This window comes from Thermobia domestica, chromosome 8, assembly GCF_964235325.1.
Source record: "Thermobia domestica chromosome 8, izTheDome1.hap1.1, whole genome shotgun sequence".
NCBI lineage: Eukaryota > Metazoa > Arthropoda > Insecta > Zygentoma > Lepismatidae > Thermobia > Thermobia domestica.
Window position 1 is genome coordinate 164,818,128 of NC_137461.1, and position 14,422 is coordinate 164,832,549.

At 34.7% G+C, this 14,422-nt stretch overlaps 1 protein-coding gene across 1 annotated transcript in view; it reads left to right on the forward strand.

The window, feature by feature from the left end:
- Positions 1-14,422, forward strand: part of Ziz (dedicator of cytokinesis protein Ziz) — a 401,589-nt gene that overhangs the window by 121,179 nt on the left and 265,988 nt on the right. The window contains exon 12 of the mRNA XM_081769231.1: positions 11,265-11,426. Coding sequence (XP_081625357.1) covers positions 11,265-11,426 — 162 coding nt within the window. The remainder of the gene's footprint in view (positions 1-11,264; positions 11,427-14,422) is intronic.

Consider the following 14,422-nt stretch of genomic DNA (forward strand, 5'->3'; position numbering starts at 1 on the left):
CTTACACTTTCATTATCCAGTATTGATTTTTACCATACCATCTGCACAGAAGGCGAATAAGGTTTACGAGTCCTTCCTGCCCCCTTTTTTTAAAAATTGCTAATTATAATAAAATTTATCGAAAACAATTCATCTCAACGATAAAGACTTATACACATTCGTTATTGCAATTTTAAAATAAACTCGCCGCCTGTCGCGTATGCTAGCGATCTAATATATACGAATAGATGAAAAGTTAGTTTGAAGCGTATTGTTTTTCTGTCCGAATTCATATTTGTTTCTATTGTTGCATCGACAAAAGTGAGTGCTAAATCGATTTAGGCTCGTTGGTCTTTGCGAGGTCCCTCAAGATGCAAGGCCGTGGGCAGTCGCCCACCACTTGAAACGCCTCTGCACTAGAGGTCTGCACGTGCTCGGGCCTACAAAGAATGTATCACTTCGGGCCTGGGAGGGGTTCGGGCAGTAGCGTCATTTCAGATTTGGCTTGGGGGGTCAAGACCCCTTGATATATGTAAAATTTCGCGTTTTTCACTGATTTACTACTATGCTATTGATAAAATTATATAAATCTCAAACTCGGGAGGGGGGCAAATGCCTCTCCCTGTCCTCCTAAATGACGCCCCTGGGTTCGGGCTGTGAATTTTTAAATATACAACCATATTTCTCGGACTTTTTCGGGCCTAACTTTGTAAATATAGTGTAAAACGATACAAATTGCACCGTTCTTTCTGGAGGACTTTTAAAACACAACTGCAAAATCAAACCTCGAATTGCTGTAAATAAAAATACAATTTTGCATTAATAATTAAGTTTCTGCAATCCGGGCTTATTTCGGGCTCATTTGATTATCACAGAGCCAGATTCTGCAATCCGGGCTAGGGCCTAAGTGCTAAGACATATTTTGGACTCGGGTCGGGCCTCACATTGTAAATTCACAGGCCGGGCCCGGGCTGAAAATTCCGGCCCGTGCAGACCTCTGCTTTGCACCCGCACACATTCCTTCCTAGTCCAGAAAATCTCCTCCCCTCCGCATCATCAATAATGGTAAATTTGTTCCTCGTATATTTGCTTATTATTGTAAGAGAAGTTCAAACCAGAACTCTAAAATTTGTTCGTTCTCTGGGGTAATGTGAGTAATGCAAATTAAGAAAGATATGCGTAATATACAAATGTCAGAAAAACTTGATATCAATTTGATTAACCTTTTACGTAATGTTTATTTTAGAAATAATAAACTTATGCAAGTATATCGAGGCATCTGAAATTTAATGTTAAATAGTGGCGATTGAGCCAGAAGGGGCGTGCACTATTCAGTTAGTCAAAGAACTCATATATGTAGCTTGAAAACTAATACTATTTAAACCAATATTGAATTAGACAAATTTGATCACTCTGGCCACAGAAAAGGCGTCACTTTCTATGGCCCACCCATCGCATGATGGGAATGAAAGACAGAGGAAAAAAAAGACAAATTTGTAAAAAGTAGGATAACCATAATTGGAAATAGTGTGTGTATTTTTTAAGGAGGAAACCCAGAAGTACATTCTCGATATAATAATAATAATAATAATAATAATAATAATAATAATAATAATAATAATAATAATAATCTTTCTCACTTCAATCATAGGTTGATGCGCAAGAAGGAAATTTTAAAACTTTTCTCTCCCCTGGGAGAGCTGTTTTATAATTTGATAAGGTCTCTTCTTCGTAACTACATCTATCCCTGATCGGGCCGCGGTAGGTCAGTGGTAGAGCGTTCACCTCTAATGCATGGCGTCCTTAGTTCGATCTCAGCTCGCACCAAGTGAACTTTGTGGAGGACAAACACCATGTGTGGGGGTTTTCTCGGGGTTTTCCCGTTTCCTTCCACTTTCTGCATTCCAGCATTTCCTTCTTTTCACAACATCACTAGCTCCTTTAACCTACCAGGCATAACTGTGGGACGTAAAACTTATAGATTTTTCTATCCTTGATCTTCCACTTCCTGGTTTTTCTTCTGCCTTTTCCCCTATCAACATGGTGATCCAATCGGAGTGCCGAATAAGATGTCCAAGCATGTGTTTCTTTTTTTTCCTATTATCTTCATGATCTGTCGTCCTTCATTAGCTTCCTTTAGTACGTCTTCATTCCTTTTCCTTATACAGTATTATTATTATTACACAACCACACAAAATAAATAAAAGTTCTGTGCACTGGACCCCAGGGTATTGATTCGATGTATTTTGGTACCCAGAACCCAAATTTCGAAACTCCAGGACGATTTGACCGTGTCAACTTTGTTTTATGGGCGAAGAACGTAAGTGCTGTTTTACGTTTGCTTATGTTTATCGCCCATTTAAAAAAATATCACGGTCAATCGTCCTGGGGTTTCGAAATTTGGATTCTGGGTACCAAAATATTTTGAATCCATACCCTGGGGTCTGGTGCACAGAACTTTTATTCTTTTTGTGTAGCTGTGTTATTATTATTATTATTATTATTATTATTATTATTATTATTATTATTATTATTATTATTATTATTATTATTATTATTATTGTTTTCCATGCGTACATTTTCTCGAAAATATCCTCCCCCTAAGAGATGATCAACAATTCATTCCTGAATAGTACTCAGCTTCTTTTCCTACTAATGACTATTTAGGAGTTTTTCCTTAGCTGAATCTCGTTATATTGTGTCTCCATTGTACGTAGAATAGGATTCGATTGCCAGTGTAAGCTCACAACTTCCGAAGTTGAGTCAACATCGTGAAAGAAAAATTGCAACGCTCCAGATTCCCTACCCAAATTGTCACGCGGTTCGTATGTCAGTCTTCGTGTTTCTTCAAAGAATGTTACATTATCTGCTATGAGATCTGCAAACGATCTCCATTGTATAACTGCTATCTCGATAGAGGCAGTGGACAAAACTGAGGACAAAGCTGCCCAAAACAAGTTTTTGACAAAAAAAAAAAAAAAAAAAAAAAAAGGAAGAAACAGAGACAACATTTGTTTTTAGCCAGAAGCGCTCATAAATCACTACCACGTGACGCGAAGACTATTAGGGCTAGAGGTTCAGCAGAGAGCTCTCAATTCCTGGAGAAATTCTATCCTCTACGTTGCCAAGTGTAAACGGAAGTATACATTATAATTAATCTAAATTGATCTGGGGCATTAAATCAAAAACAGAAACCATGAACATATAGGTATTGCTGTTGGAAAATATCATGGAAAATTTTGAGACGGTAAGTGCAATATCTTGTTAAATATTCACATAGAAATATCTACGTGTTATCTTATAGGGATCCTGAAACACTTGCAAGTGGGTAGACATCCCCTTAACAGTTATGTGCAAAGTAAACTGTTAGCTAGACTGGGCATGTCGACGACCGCTAACGTTTTTTGAATGTGAATTGCTTATTTGTAACATGTTATGAAAAACGTTCTAATTCAGCTACTAATGGGCCTATCAGTATGAAACAAAATTATAATCTTTGCAAACTAAGTGCTCTACTCAACAATATTAAAGAAAAGTCATAAATCGCTTTAGTTGTGTCTGTATGAAAGCACAAACTGTGTTGAAAGCAAAATATATCAGGTAATTTTAGCTTTAAAGCTTTCTTATATAAAAAATCTAATTATCATATGAATATGAAAATGTAGTTTATAATAGCTACATGTATGCTGTTTAATATGGTGTTTACCGGATGTTAATATGTTATGTAGTTTAGGAGCAGGGTGTCTTTATTTCAAACTCTATGTACTTAACATACTCCTTGGCGGCCATATTGGATTAGGCGCCATATTGGATGACGCAGACATGGCAGGGGTGGGGACTTTTAATATGTTATTACATTCACATCAAGAACTTCTGTGGGCGAAATTTCAGGAATTCAACAATTATGTCCGGGTTCAGCTCCTAGCTAGCCTGGACTATTAGTGTGATATGTAATTTTTTGTTTAACATATAGATTTAAAATATATAATATGATCTCATCTGATGCTATTGAAAAAATACAACTTTGTGTGGTGTTGGCAATATTACTAGTTTCGTGCTATTCCATACTACGTCAAATAATATCTTTTTGCTGCGATATTCATATCATTTTAAAATTCTGACTTTTTATCAATTACTTTATAAGTTAAAAGACCCTTTCAAGATAACTGGCCCACCTTGTATATAATTTCAGATCCATTCATACATGTTTGAAACATCAGGGAGTTGGACGTTTATTTGGGGAAAAGTTAGAAGTGTTTTGGAGTAACGAAGATTAGATGAATTTCACAAGTTGGTTAAGCCTTGCAAGTGAATTTAAATGTCTTATTTTCGTAAATATTGTGTATATATATATATAAAAAAAAGAGATCATCTAATAATAATTTTGCAACTGCAGAGAAGTAGAAAGTAATCCAAAAATATAAAAAGGAGGGAGGAATAAAATCCCTATTACAGTTCTGAGAGGAAAAGGTGCAATGTAACACTGTTGATAAAGAAGTATTTTATTTCGTGGAAAGACTGGCATTTCAGAATAATAAGTTATCAAATATAGAGCAAGGAGCAATGAAATCAAATCGATAATTTTTTACGCATATATAAATTTCAGCTAAGCGTAATTATAGAAACGATGGTATGATGATGGTTAATGTAAATTGAAGAAGGTGTATTCTGGAAATTATGTACACTTCCGTTGTAATTAACCTGTTAAAAAAGTTAAAATAAAAGTTAATAGATTATATATACATGTAAAAGAATCGAATGAAAATACTTTTTTTTTTTTTGTAAAAAATAAATCTAGATTCCGTATTTCGTTATTATAATATGTTAGAGTTGCAGTGACGGATAGTGAGGCGTCTACCTATAAATGATACGCTCCAGGTTCGATCCCCGGTGAGGATTGGAATTTATTCTTCGTTGCATTGCGGCTCAGGAACTCATCCAGTCTCTGTAAAATGGATACCTAGGAAAATGTGGTGAGTTTAAGGCGAAGGCGGTGCTGACTATTCCTCCTGTACATGCCAGAGTCGAGTAAGTGTGGAGCCTTACTCCACACCGCCGTGGATCTCATTAATCAGTCCAAATGTGGTCGTACCCTCTTCAACTTCATTATAATTTTTTAAAATGGATTGTATTAGAATTTAATAAATTGAACTCGTTTTGAGAAATCTTCAAAATAAATCAGGAAACTGTTGATAACTGTCTTCATGAAATTAATTGGACATCTTGATTATTGACAATATGATAGTATATTTATCACTCCAAAAATTAATGTTCGTGGAGAATGGGAAATGTACACAGCAGAACCGTGTATACCAGAGCCTAACCGAACATAAGTCGCTATAAAGAAATTAAAGAAACACATATTTCCGGGTGTAGACGAAATTCCAGCTGAGTTAATGTTAGCTGGAGGGGAAATATTGTGAACAAGGAGGAATTGCCACAAGAGTGGAAACAATCAATCATTGTTCCAGTTCACAAGAGAGACTACAAAACTAATTGTAATAATTATCGAGGCATTTCTCTTCTGTCAACATTCTATAAATCCTCTCAAACATTCTGTTAGCAAGATTGACCTCGTACGCAGATGAAATTATTGTAGGTTTCAGTGTGAATTTAGGCGAAATCGATCAATTATCGACCAGATATTTACCATTCGAGAAATACTCGAAAAGAAATGGGAATACAATACACCGGTACATAAATTATTTATTGCTCGTAGAAAGGCTTACGACTCGGTTGGGAAAGAAGCATTTATAACATGCTTTTGTTTAACCCTTAATACCGCAAGGTATTTCAGCTACACAAAACCGTAACGTGTGTCCAATGGACACATTGCCATTTTTCACCTCATTCCGTTTTCAATACTTTAATGTTTTATTTTTTTCTTAACTGCAATTTTGTAGAAATGTGTATTTAAATACTTAGATTCTAACATAAGCCAAATATATAATATTCAGTGTTTCCAAGTTCTTTGCATTACGAAAGATAACCTCGACAAATTTGTAGAAGTAAAGACAAATATATTCTTCATAGATATATTTTTGTATATTATTGACATAACATGGATTAACCCTTTCCGGTACCCGGCTTTTTTGGGCTATTTTTTAGACTTTCAGTCAAGCAGCTATTGCATCGTCACTATTTATCCTAGGATCATGGCTCATACCTCATTCTCTTCAGAATAGAGCTGGCTTTCAAATGGTACCACTTGCATGCTCATACCATATACCAGGAGCGGGAAAAATGATGCCAAAGGGAAAATTTGGGAGGAATTTTTTTTCGCACTTTGGGCCCCTCTGGAGCGACCCTGTGTGAACGTAGCCATCTAATCAAAAATCTCGTATATAGTGCTTGATATACTGAATGTGTGTGCTAAATTTCAAGTTTCTATCTTAAATACTAAGGGCGGGAGAAATTTTATCAGGAATTTCCACCATGCCCCAAATTACCGTAAAACACCATGACCTCAGGTAAAAAATTTCCTGAGACATCCCTAATTACCCTAGGGTCATGTTTCGCCCATCATTCTCTTCAGAATAGACCTGCCTTTTAGGCGGTACCATTCACTTGTCTCCATCATGTACCTAGGGCGAAAAAATCCCGTGAAAGAATTTTTTTCGTAAAAATTCCCCTTTTTCAACGTTTAGCCGCTCTGTACTCCCCTGTTTTAACACAGAAGCACAAAAAAAAATCTGGTAAATAGTCCTTGGTGGACTGAATGTTTGTGCACAATTTCAATGTTCTAGGTGCAAAAATAAGCCCGCAAAAAATAATACCGAAAATGTCCAAAATTCCTCTATACAGAAGTATATTTCGATAAAAATTCCCTGATACTTCCCTACTTACCTTCGGGTCAAGTGTCGCACATCATTTTCTTGAGAATAGAACTGCCTTTCAGGCGGTACCATTCACTTGTCTCTATCATGTATCTAAGGCGGGAAAATCGCGAAGAAAAGGATTTTTTGGTAAAAATATCACTTTTTTCAACTTTTTGCCCCTCTGGATACCCCCTTTTTAACGCAGAAATCTGAAAAAAAAAAAAATCTGGTAAATACTACTCGGTGGACTGAATACTTGTGCACAATTTCAATCTTCTACGTGCAAAAATAAGCCCGCCAAAAAATAATGAACATAGACCGGTCCCCCAATATTAAAAGAAAATATATATTTTAGAATTATGACGTCATCACCTCCTATGTCTCGACGCAGGAAGGTGTGAAACCATACATAAGGTCTTCTACAATGCCTCTGGACTTGGAAAAAAAAAAAAAAAAAAAAAACGGACGGAAAAGCTCAAATAGGAGAGTTATAACGCAATGTACCATGAAACACCCCGTATGGTATAAATTGTACCATGGGTTCCCCAAAGCGTTAAGCTGTACATTGAACATCAAAATACTCTAATATAAGGAAAAATATATAATATTCAGTGTACCCAAAGATAAACAACTACTTTGAAATACTGAACACTAACGTGTCTTCATAGACTTGTTTGGTATTGTTGACAAAACATTCAACACTTCACACATTTAACATCACTACATTCTACATTCTAATACAAGACAATATATATATATATATATATATATATATATATATATATATATATATATATTGTTCAGGGTTTCCATCCTCAAGTATCTAATGTATGATAAGTGACTCATTTGAAAAACTGAAAATATTTAATATTTTATGGTACGAATGCTTTGATATATCATTGACATTACATTTTTGTATATTTCTCCTTAAGAGTTAACCATGGAGCATTTCAGATACTTTCTGATAACACTTGAGTGCTCAGAGCAGACTTTCTTCTTGCAAATATTACACACTTGTCTCTGCATTCTGCACTTTTTGGGGTTATACACGTAACATCTTCTCTTGGGCGTAATTTCAGTGTGCCAACACCTGTGGATGATACACTTGACTGAGCTGCAGAAGCATCAGGTGTCACGTCGATTGCAGTAAGAACAGGTCTCTGAAGTCGTAGTTTTCTTCTTCGATGGATTTGAGGGAGAACCAAGGATTCCGCCAACTCCACAAGAAACATATGTCGTCTCGAGTTCGCTCTTCTTATGTTCCACTGAGGATTGATATTCAACCACACAACATAGGCTGCAACAGCAGATACATCCAGAAGATTCATGAAGAATGCTAGAGGCCATTGATTGGTTTTCCTTTTGCAGGAGTAGCTGTGTAGTAATTGATCTAAACTATCAACGCCGCCTTTTGTTTTATTATAATACAGTATTATTTCTGGCTTATTTTCTTTATCAAGAACTATATCGTCAGTGTTGTGCATGCTTGACAAAAGAATAACAGCCTTTTTCGGTTTCGAGCAATAGGAAATTAATGTGAAGTCACTTGTGAACCCGAAGATGGATGATTGCTCAACCCTGTTCTTGCTTGGTTTGAATTCTTCATTTGTTTTTTCTCACAGTGGCTACTGTTGTTAGACCGTTTGTTAGTAAGGTTTTTCCGCGTTCCATGTCTGTAAAGAAATTGTCACAAGTTATATTTCTGTTAGTTCGATAATATGGTTCCACTAAGGATAAAACAACTTCTGTAGCTAACTTATTTGCTCTTCCTTCTTTGCCTAAGTACGGTATACCTTTCAAAGGATAATGGGTTTTGGAGTCATATCCACCAAATTTTCATACCGTACTTATCCGGCTTTGACGGCATGTATTGTTTGAAAGGACAACGACTTCTAAAGGGAACAAGCTGTTCGTCGACTGTTAGACAACTACCAGGAAGATAATATTTTGTTAAGTTTTTTCAAATCTTTTCCCAAATGTCTCTAATCGGAGCAAGTTTGTCCTTCTTTTTCTTTCCGATCTAATAGTTTTATCATCAAACCTGATGAATGACAGTAGATCAATAAATCTATTATAACTCATAGTGGCGCGAAATAAAGGTGGACCGTACTTCTTATTCCATAAGGACTTTATGTTTTTCCATTTCAGATGAGCAGCAGTAATAAGAAGTCCAATAAATGCTAAAACTTCTTCAGAATCATACATCTTCCACACCTTTTCCCTCTTTTTTCCCCCTATAGACCCGATTAGTTTCTGCATTTGTGTTTGTAACAATATCACTTATAATATCATCCCCAACGAATAAGTGGAGCACATCTTCAGGTGCCTTTACTTCACAGTTAGCAGGAAGAACTACTTTATTGCAACTGCCTCTAACAATATTTTGTGCTTTTATTTTGGTACAAGTTGGAAGGTCCGTATTCCAACGGGTCCCATTTTTACTTACATATTCACTTACACTTGAACGAGAAGGTACTTGAATGTCATTATCACTATCCGAAGCACTGTCTTGATCTTCATGTTCACTTACATTACTCACGTGATCCGCCTCACTCGAATCACTTTCAAGGGTTTCGTCGAATAGCAATTCTTCATCTGAATTTGTACTGTAATTTAAACACGAATCAACATCAGCAAGTATTTGTTCGATTTCTGTGTCATTAAGTTTCCTTTTTGCCATATTTAAACATAAAGTACACTCACAAACACAAAGGAAAATATTTCAAAAGATAAATAATCTATAACATCCACCAACACAAAAGCAAAGGAAAACAAATGAATTACAAAAGGCGCTTAACAATATTGCCAGCCACATCTGTCAAGAAAGCAACTACATACCAGATATACTTTACCAAATTTTACCAACATAAATATCGAAAAAGAGACAAACAAAGAAAGAAAACACGAAAGAAGAACGCAAGTAAGAACGAGGGGAGGATATAACGTCTGATAATTGATTCAAAAATTTTGAAAATACAATTATTCAATACATTTTAAATATGTGTCCATTGGACACATCTTGCGGTATTAACGAACTAAAAGTATTAATCCCGCCATATGCAACAAGAATCAGCACCTACAACGAACTTACTTTGGTAATAAAAAGCTGTTGAGTAGTTAGAAGCATACCTAGAAGAAAAAGAAAATTTTAAAAATAATAAAGATACAGCTTCCAAAAATTCAAAGCTATGTGTCCATTGGACACACCTTGCGGTATTAAGGGTTAATTAAATCCCAAAGTAAAGTCTGGGCAGGACAATTCTTGTCCACGAGCTTTCAAGTCGAGAATGGCCTGACATAAGGAGATGCATTGTCGCCATTATTATTCAACTTTGTCGTGGAGTACGATATAAGGAAAATCAAAGATAGTAACCAGGACCTAGAGCTGAATGGAATTTACCATGTTATGACGTATGCTGATGATGTAAATTTAATAGGGTTATGATAGAAGAACAATAGAAAGAAATGCAAAAAACTTACTAAACGCTTGCAGGGACATAAATGTAGAAGTAAATGCAGAGAAAACCAAATGCATGGAAATTCGTCGGATCATAGTTATGCAAATTGTGCAATACTTTCGATAAAGTGAATACTTTCAAATATCTAGGATCAATATTACAGACCAAAACCATATTCACGAAGAAATTAAATGTCGACTAAAAGCAGGGAATTCGCATTTGTTCTATTCAGTTCAAAATCTTTTGTCGTCGCGAATTTTGTTGGGGAACTTTAAGGTTAAAATATATAAAACGATAATCATGCCTGTTGTTCTGTATGGTTGCGAAACATGGTCACTCTGAGGGAAGAACGTACGAATATTCGGACTCAAGAGGAACGGGAATTGGGAATCTTCATACCGAGGAACTACATAATTCATACCGTTTACCAAACATTGTTATGATCATCAAATCTAGGAGGCTCAGGAGAGCAAGTCATGTAGGAACAAGGAACAAAGTAGGAACGCTTTCAAACTGGAAATCCAATTGGAAAACGACCATTAGGAAGACCTAGACGTAGATGGAAGAACAATATTAAAATGAATCTCGCAGAAATAGGAATACAAAGTAGAAACTGGATCCAGTTGGCTAAGGATACAAGTCGATGTCCTTTTTGTGAACGTGGCATTGAACCTCTGGGTTCCATAGGCCGTAGAGATAGTTAGTATGTTTATCGTTAAGTGTTTTCATATTTGTGTATGTACTCCAAAGTTATACTTTGTTTTAATGAAGTACTAATCAAATATATTATATGCGCTGCGATAACTTGTTTAAGTTGGCGTATTTTATTTATTTATTTTGGATTTTATACCCTTCATATGAATTTTATCCATCCTTATCCAAGCTTATATTTATGTTTGGGCTTAAAATAATTATGTATATCATTTATACTTTTAAAGATGTATGTATCTTGCATAATAGGACACCTACCAAACTTGATTTTCTTACCTAATATTGCTTTCGTTTTCAGGCTAGGAAACTATAGAATGCCATTTGCTTGGACAGCACGTCCGTTATTCAGATCATATAGTAATGAATTAGATACTACGTCCGATTTCCCAGGTGTATATAGACAGGAAGGTACTAGACTAAAAGATGAAGAGTTAATAAAAATATTGTCTGACTTCAGAAAGTAAGTAATTATGGCCTTGTAAGGGTTATTTTTACAAAAGATCTAGTATTAACTAATGATACAAATATGTAATTTAAATTATTTTAATATTTATACATAGACGTGATATCTTGATTTTAAGGTTTTATAATCATGTCCTGCGTGACATAGGCTATGGCGCCCTGGAATGTACTACGATTGGTGTATTTAATAACTGTTCTGTTAGCTAGGTTTGCTGGATCCGTCACCCAAAACGGAGTTGCAGTTATCCATTCAGATTAGGGGCCTTAATAAAAGCAGTCTACAGATTACTAATTCATAAGATGATTGTGTATCTATTAACAATAAATAAAAATTGTCATACCTGAAAACATCTAAAAATTTAAAATTAGCGAGTTATGTCGAGGTAATCCTCATCTTTTCTTCAACGCATCTGATAAAAAAAATGCTGTTACATTATGGTTATGTGTGAAATTGCTTGTCTATCTTGTAGGATAAAAGTAATGGGGTAAGTCTGGATGAAAATTTTTTGATAGTAAGTACTGATGCCTAGGGCTCGAGCATAATTGAGAAAATAATGGTAGATATTTTTTTAAAAATCAACGATCTTGTTAAAATCACATTATATACTAATTTAGTATCACCAATTAAGCGACAGAAGATGGTCATTAACATAGTTACAAAACTTACCACCCTACTACTAAATAGATGGTAGCCAAAAATAAATATCTGTTAAAGAAATTTTTAAAAAATCAACGGTATTTGTTATTGTTTCAGTATTATTAATTTTAGTCAGTTTTTCCTTCGAATTTCGACCTAGGCGTTGACTATCTGTATCACTTTCTTTAAAAATTTTATTATTATTATTATTATTATTATTATTATCGTCAAATGGGGCTACTTTGATACAAAAAAAAAAAAAAAACACATGTTCTTAAATATTTTGTAAACAACATACTGTAAGCCCAATGTTATATTTTTAAAACCATGGCACAAAAGAGTACTATCACTCTGTTGATAACCATTGTTGTCAGATAATGTCTTCAGCTAGAAAAAAAATGAAATACGAGTGTTCAAAGTAGCCCCATAAATGGGGCTACTTTGAACATAATGTTAATTGTTATTATAAAATTCTTCCTATAAGCTCTATGGTATTCTTTGATATTGAGTTTAAAAGAAGCGAGTTCTATGAACATTTTGGTATATATTACATAGTTGTGCGATTTTCCTAACGGTCTACAGAAAATATTTTTAAAATGTACTTACCCAATATTTCTTAAAGGTTGATGTCCATCGTATCACTATTGCAACTTGAATATTTAAAACTTTAAAAGGTCTCTCTTGTAGTAAGAGGTCCGTATGTTCATACGAATCGAACAGAGACGTTTTTAAAGAAACGCAAATATTTTTTTCGGTACGATGGATAAGCACTATTTACACTATACAGGATGGTAAGAAACTATTTGTACACGATTGGAACATGCTTGGCCTTATTGCAAATTGAGACTTTCAAAAGAGATGCCGCCAAACTTAAGAAGCCCTCGATTGCTAAGAATGGGCTCTGGTAACATCGGAACAATGTGTTTTGCACAAACCATATCACTGTCTACATTTTCGGGTCAATAGAATGTCATACTGGTACCTGTTTTATTAATGCGCGTAAACTTGACTTTCCAATTGCAGCTCTCTTTGTCTATGACTTGCCCAGTATAATGCCATTTACTTTTCTTTAGAATATACCGTACTATTACCCACGAACTGATTTTTAGACCCACCAAAATCAGCTGTTCATAGTAGCCCCATTTCTTACCTAAAATGACATGTGGTTTTCAAAAATTCACCAAAATTTGAATATAGGATAGACAACAATAGAACCTATTGGAATCGGTAGATAATGGCTGAGATTTCATCAGTAACACTGATTTAGGCAGTTACTGCTTTAAACCAGAGTTCCAGAGACACAATTTTCTGGTTGACGAAAAATTAGAAAAAACATCGCTTCATATTTATTTTTTTTTTCTCATACATCATTGTTAGTAAAGTTTATAGATTTGTCATGGTTGAATTCAGAACATTCCAAACTACTACTTGCAATATTCAAATGAGCCGCAAATGACTTTTCAGGGCATGAAAATTTTGATTGAAACATTTTCCCAGTTTTGTTCAAAGAAGCCCCCATGTACATAGTAGCCCCATTTGACATTATTATTATTATTATTATTATTATTATTATTATTATTATTATTATTATTATTATTATTATTATTATTATTATTAGTATTATTATACCTCTTAATTAATGGAAAATAAAACAACCAACCATGGACTTTTGGAAAAAAAAAATAGGTACTAAAATATTTAAAAACTACGAGCCTATAATTGGTTTACTGATCGAATAAATAATTATGAATCATAAGAAATAAAATGTTTCATTCTGCAGTTAGTGCTACAATTAAAAGTTTCCGGAAACGTGCAAATGTCGCAACCCGTAAGGAATGACACCTAACGATCCATTCATCATTCTTCAGTAGATACAATGAATCAAGGTGATAAATGGAAAAATACTATTACACTTTATTCATGCGCAGTTTCAAAGCAGTTTAGAAAACATTCAAAGCTCGAGAAATGCTAAGATGAAGATGTTTTACACTTCGCTAGCAATCTGTTTCCACTTGCAAAAGTTATTTCATATTTTCGTTCTCAGAAATAATCAACAACTTCTTAAGATTTTCAAACAGAAGACTTTTTTCCTGTTAGAAAGAATTCGCTTTAGATGTGAAAATGATCTTTTCACATCTATAGGTGTTGTTGCAGCATACTGGAAACCAGTTATTTGGGAAGGATTCATGTCATAGTAATGTTCTTCAATTTTTCCACATCTAGATTAGCACTTAAAATGGGATCACACTTTCGCCGAATATGCGTGCCCGTATCACCAGGTACAACACTCAGATCATTGACAGCATCGTTAAAGGTTTTCTGAAAATTATATATTATTTTTTTTTTTTCAAGCTTGG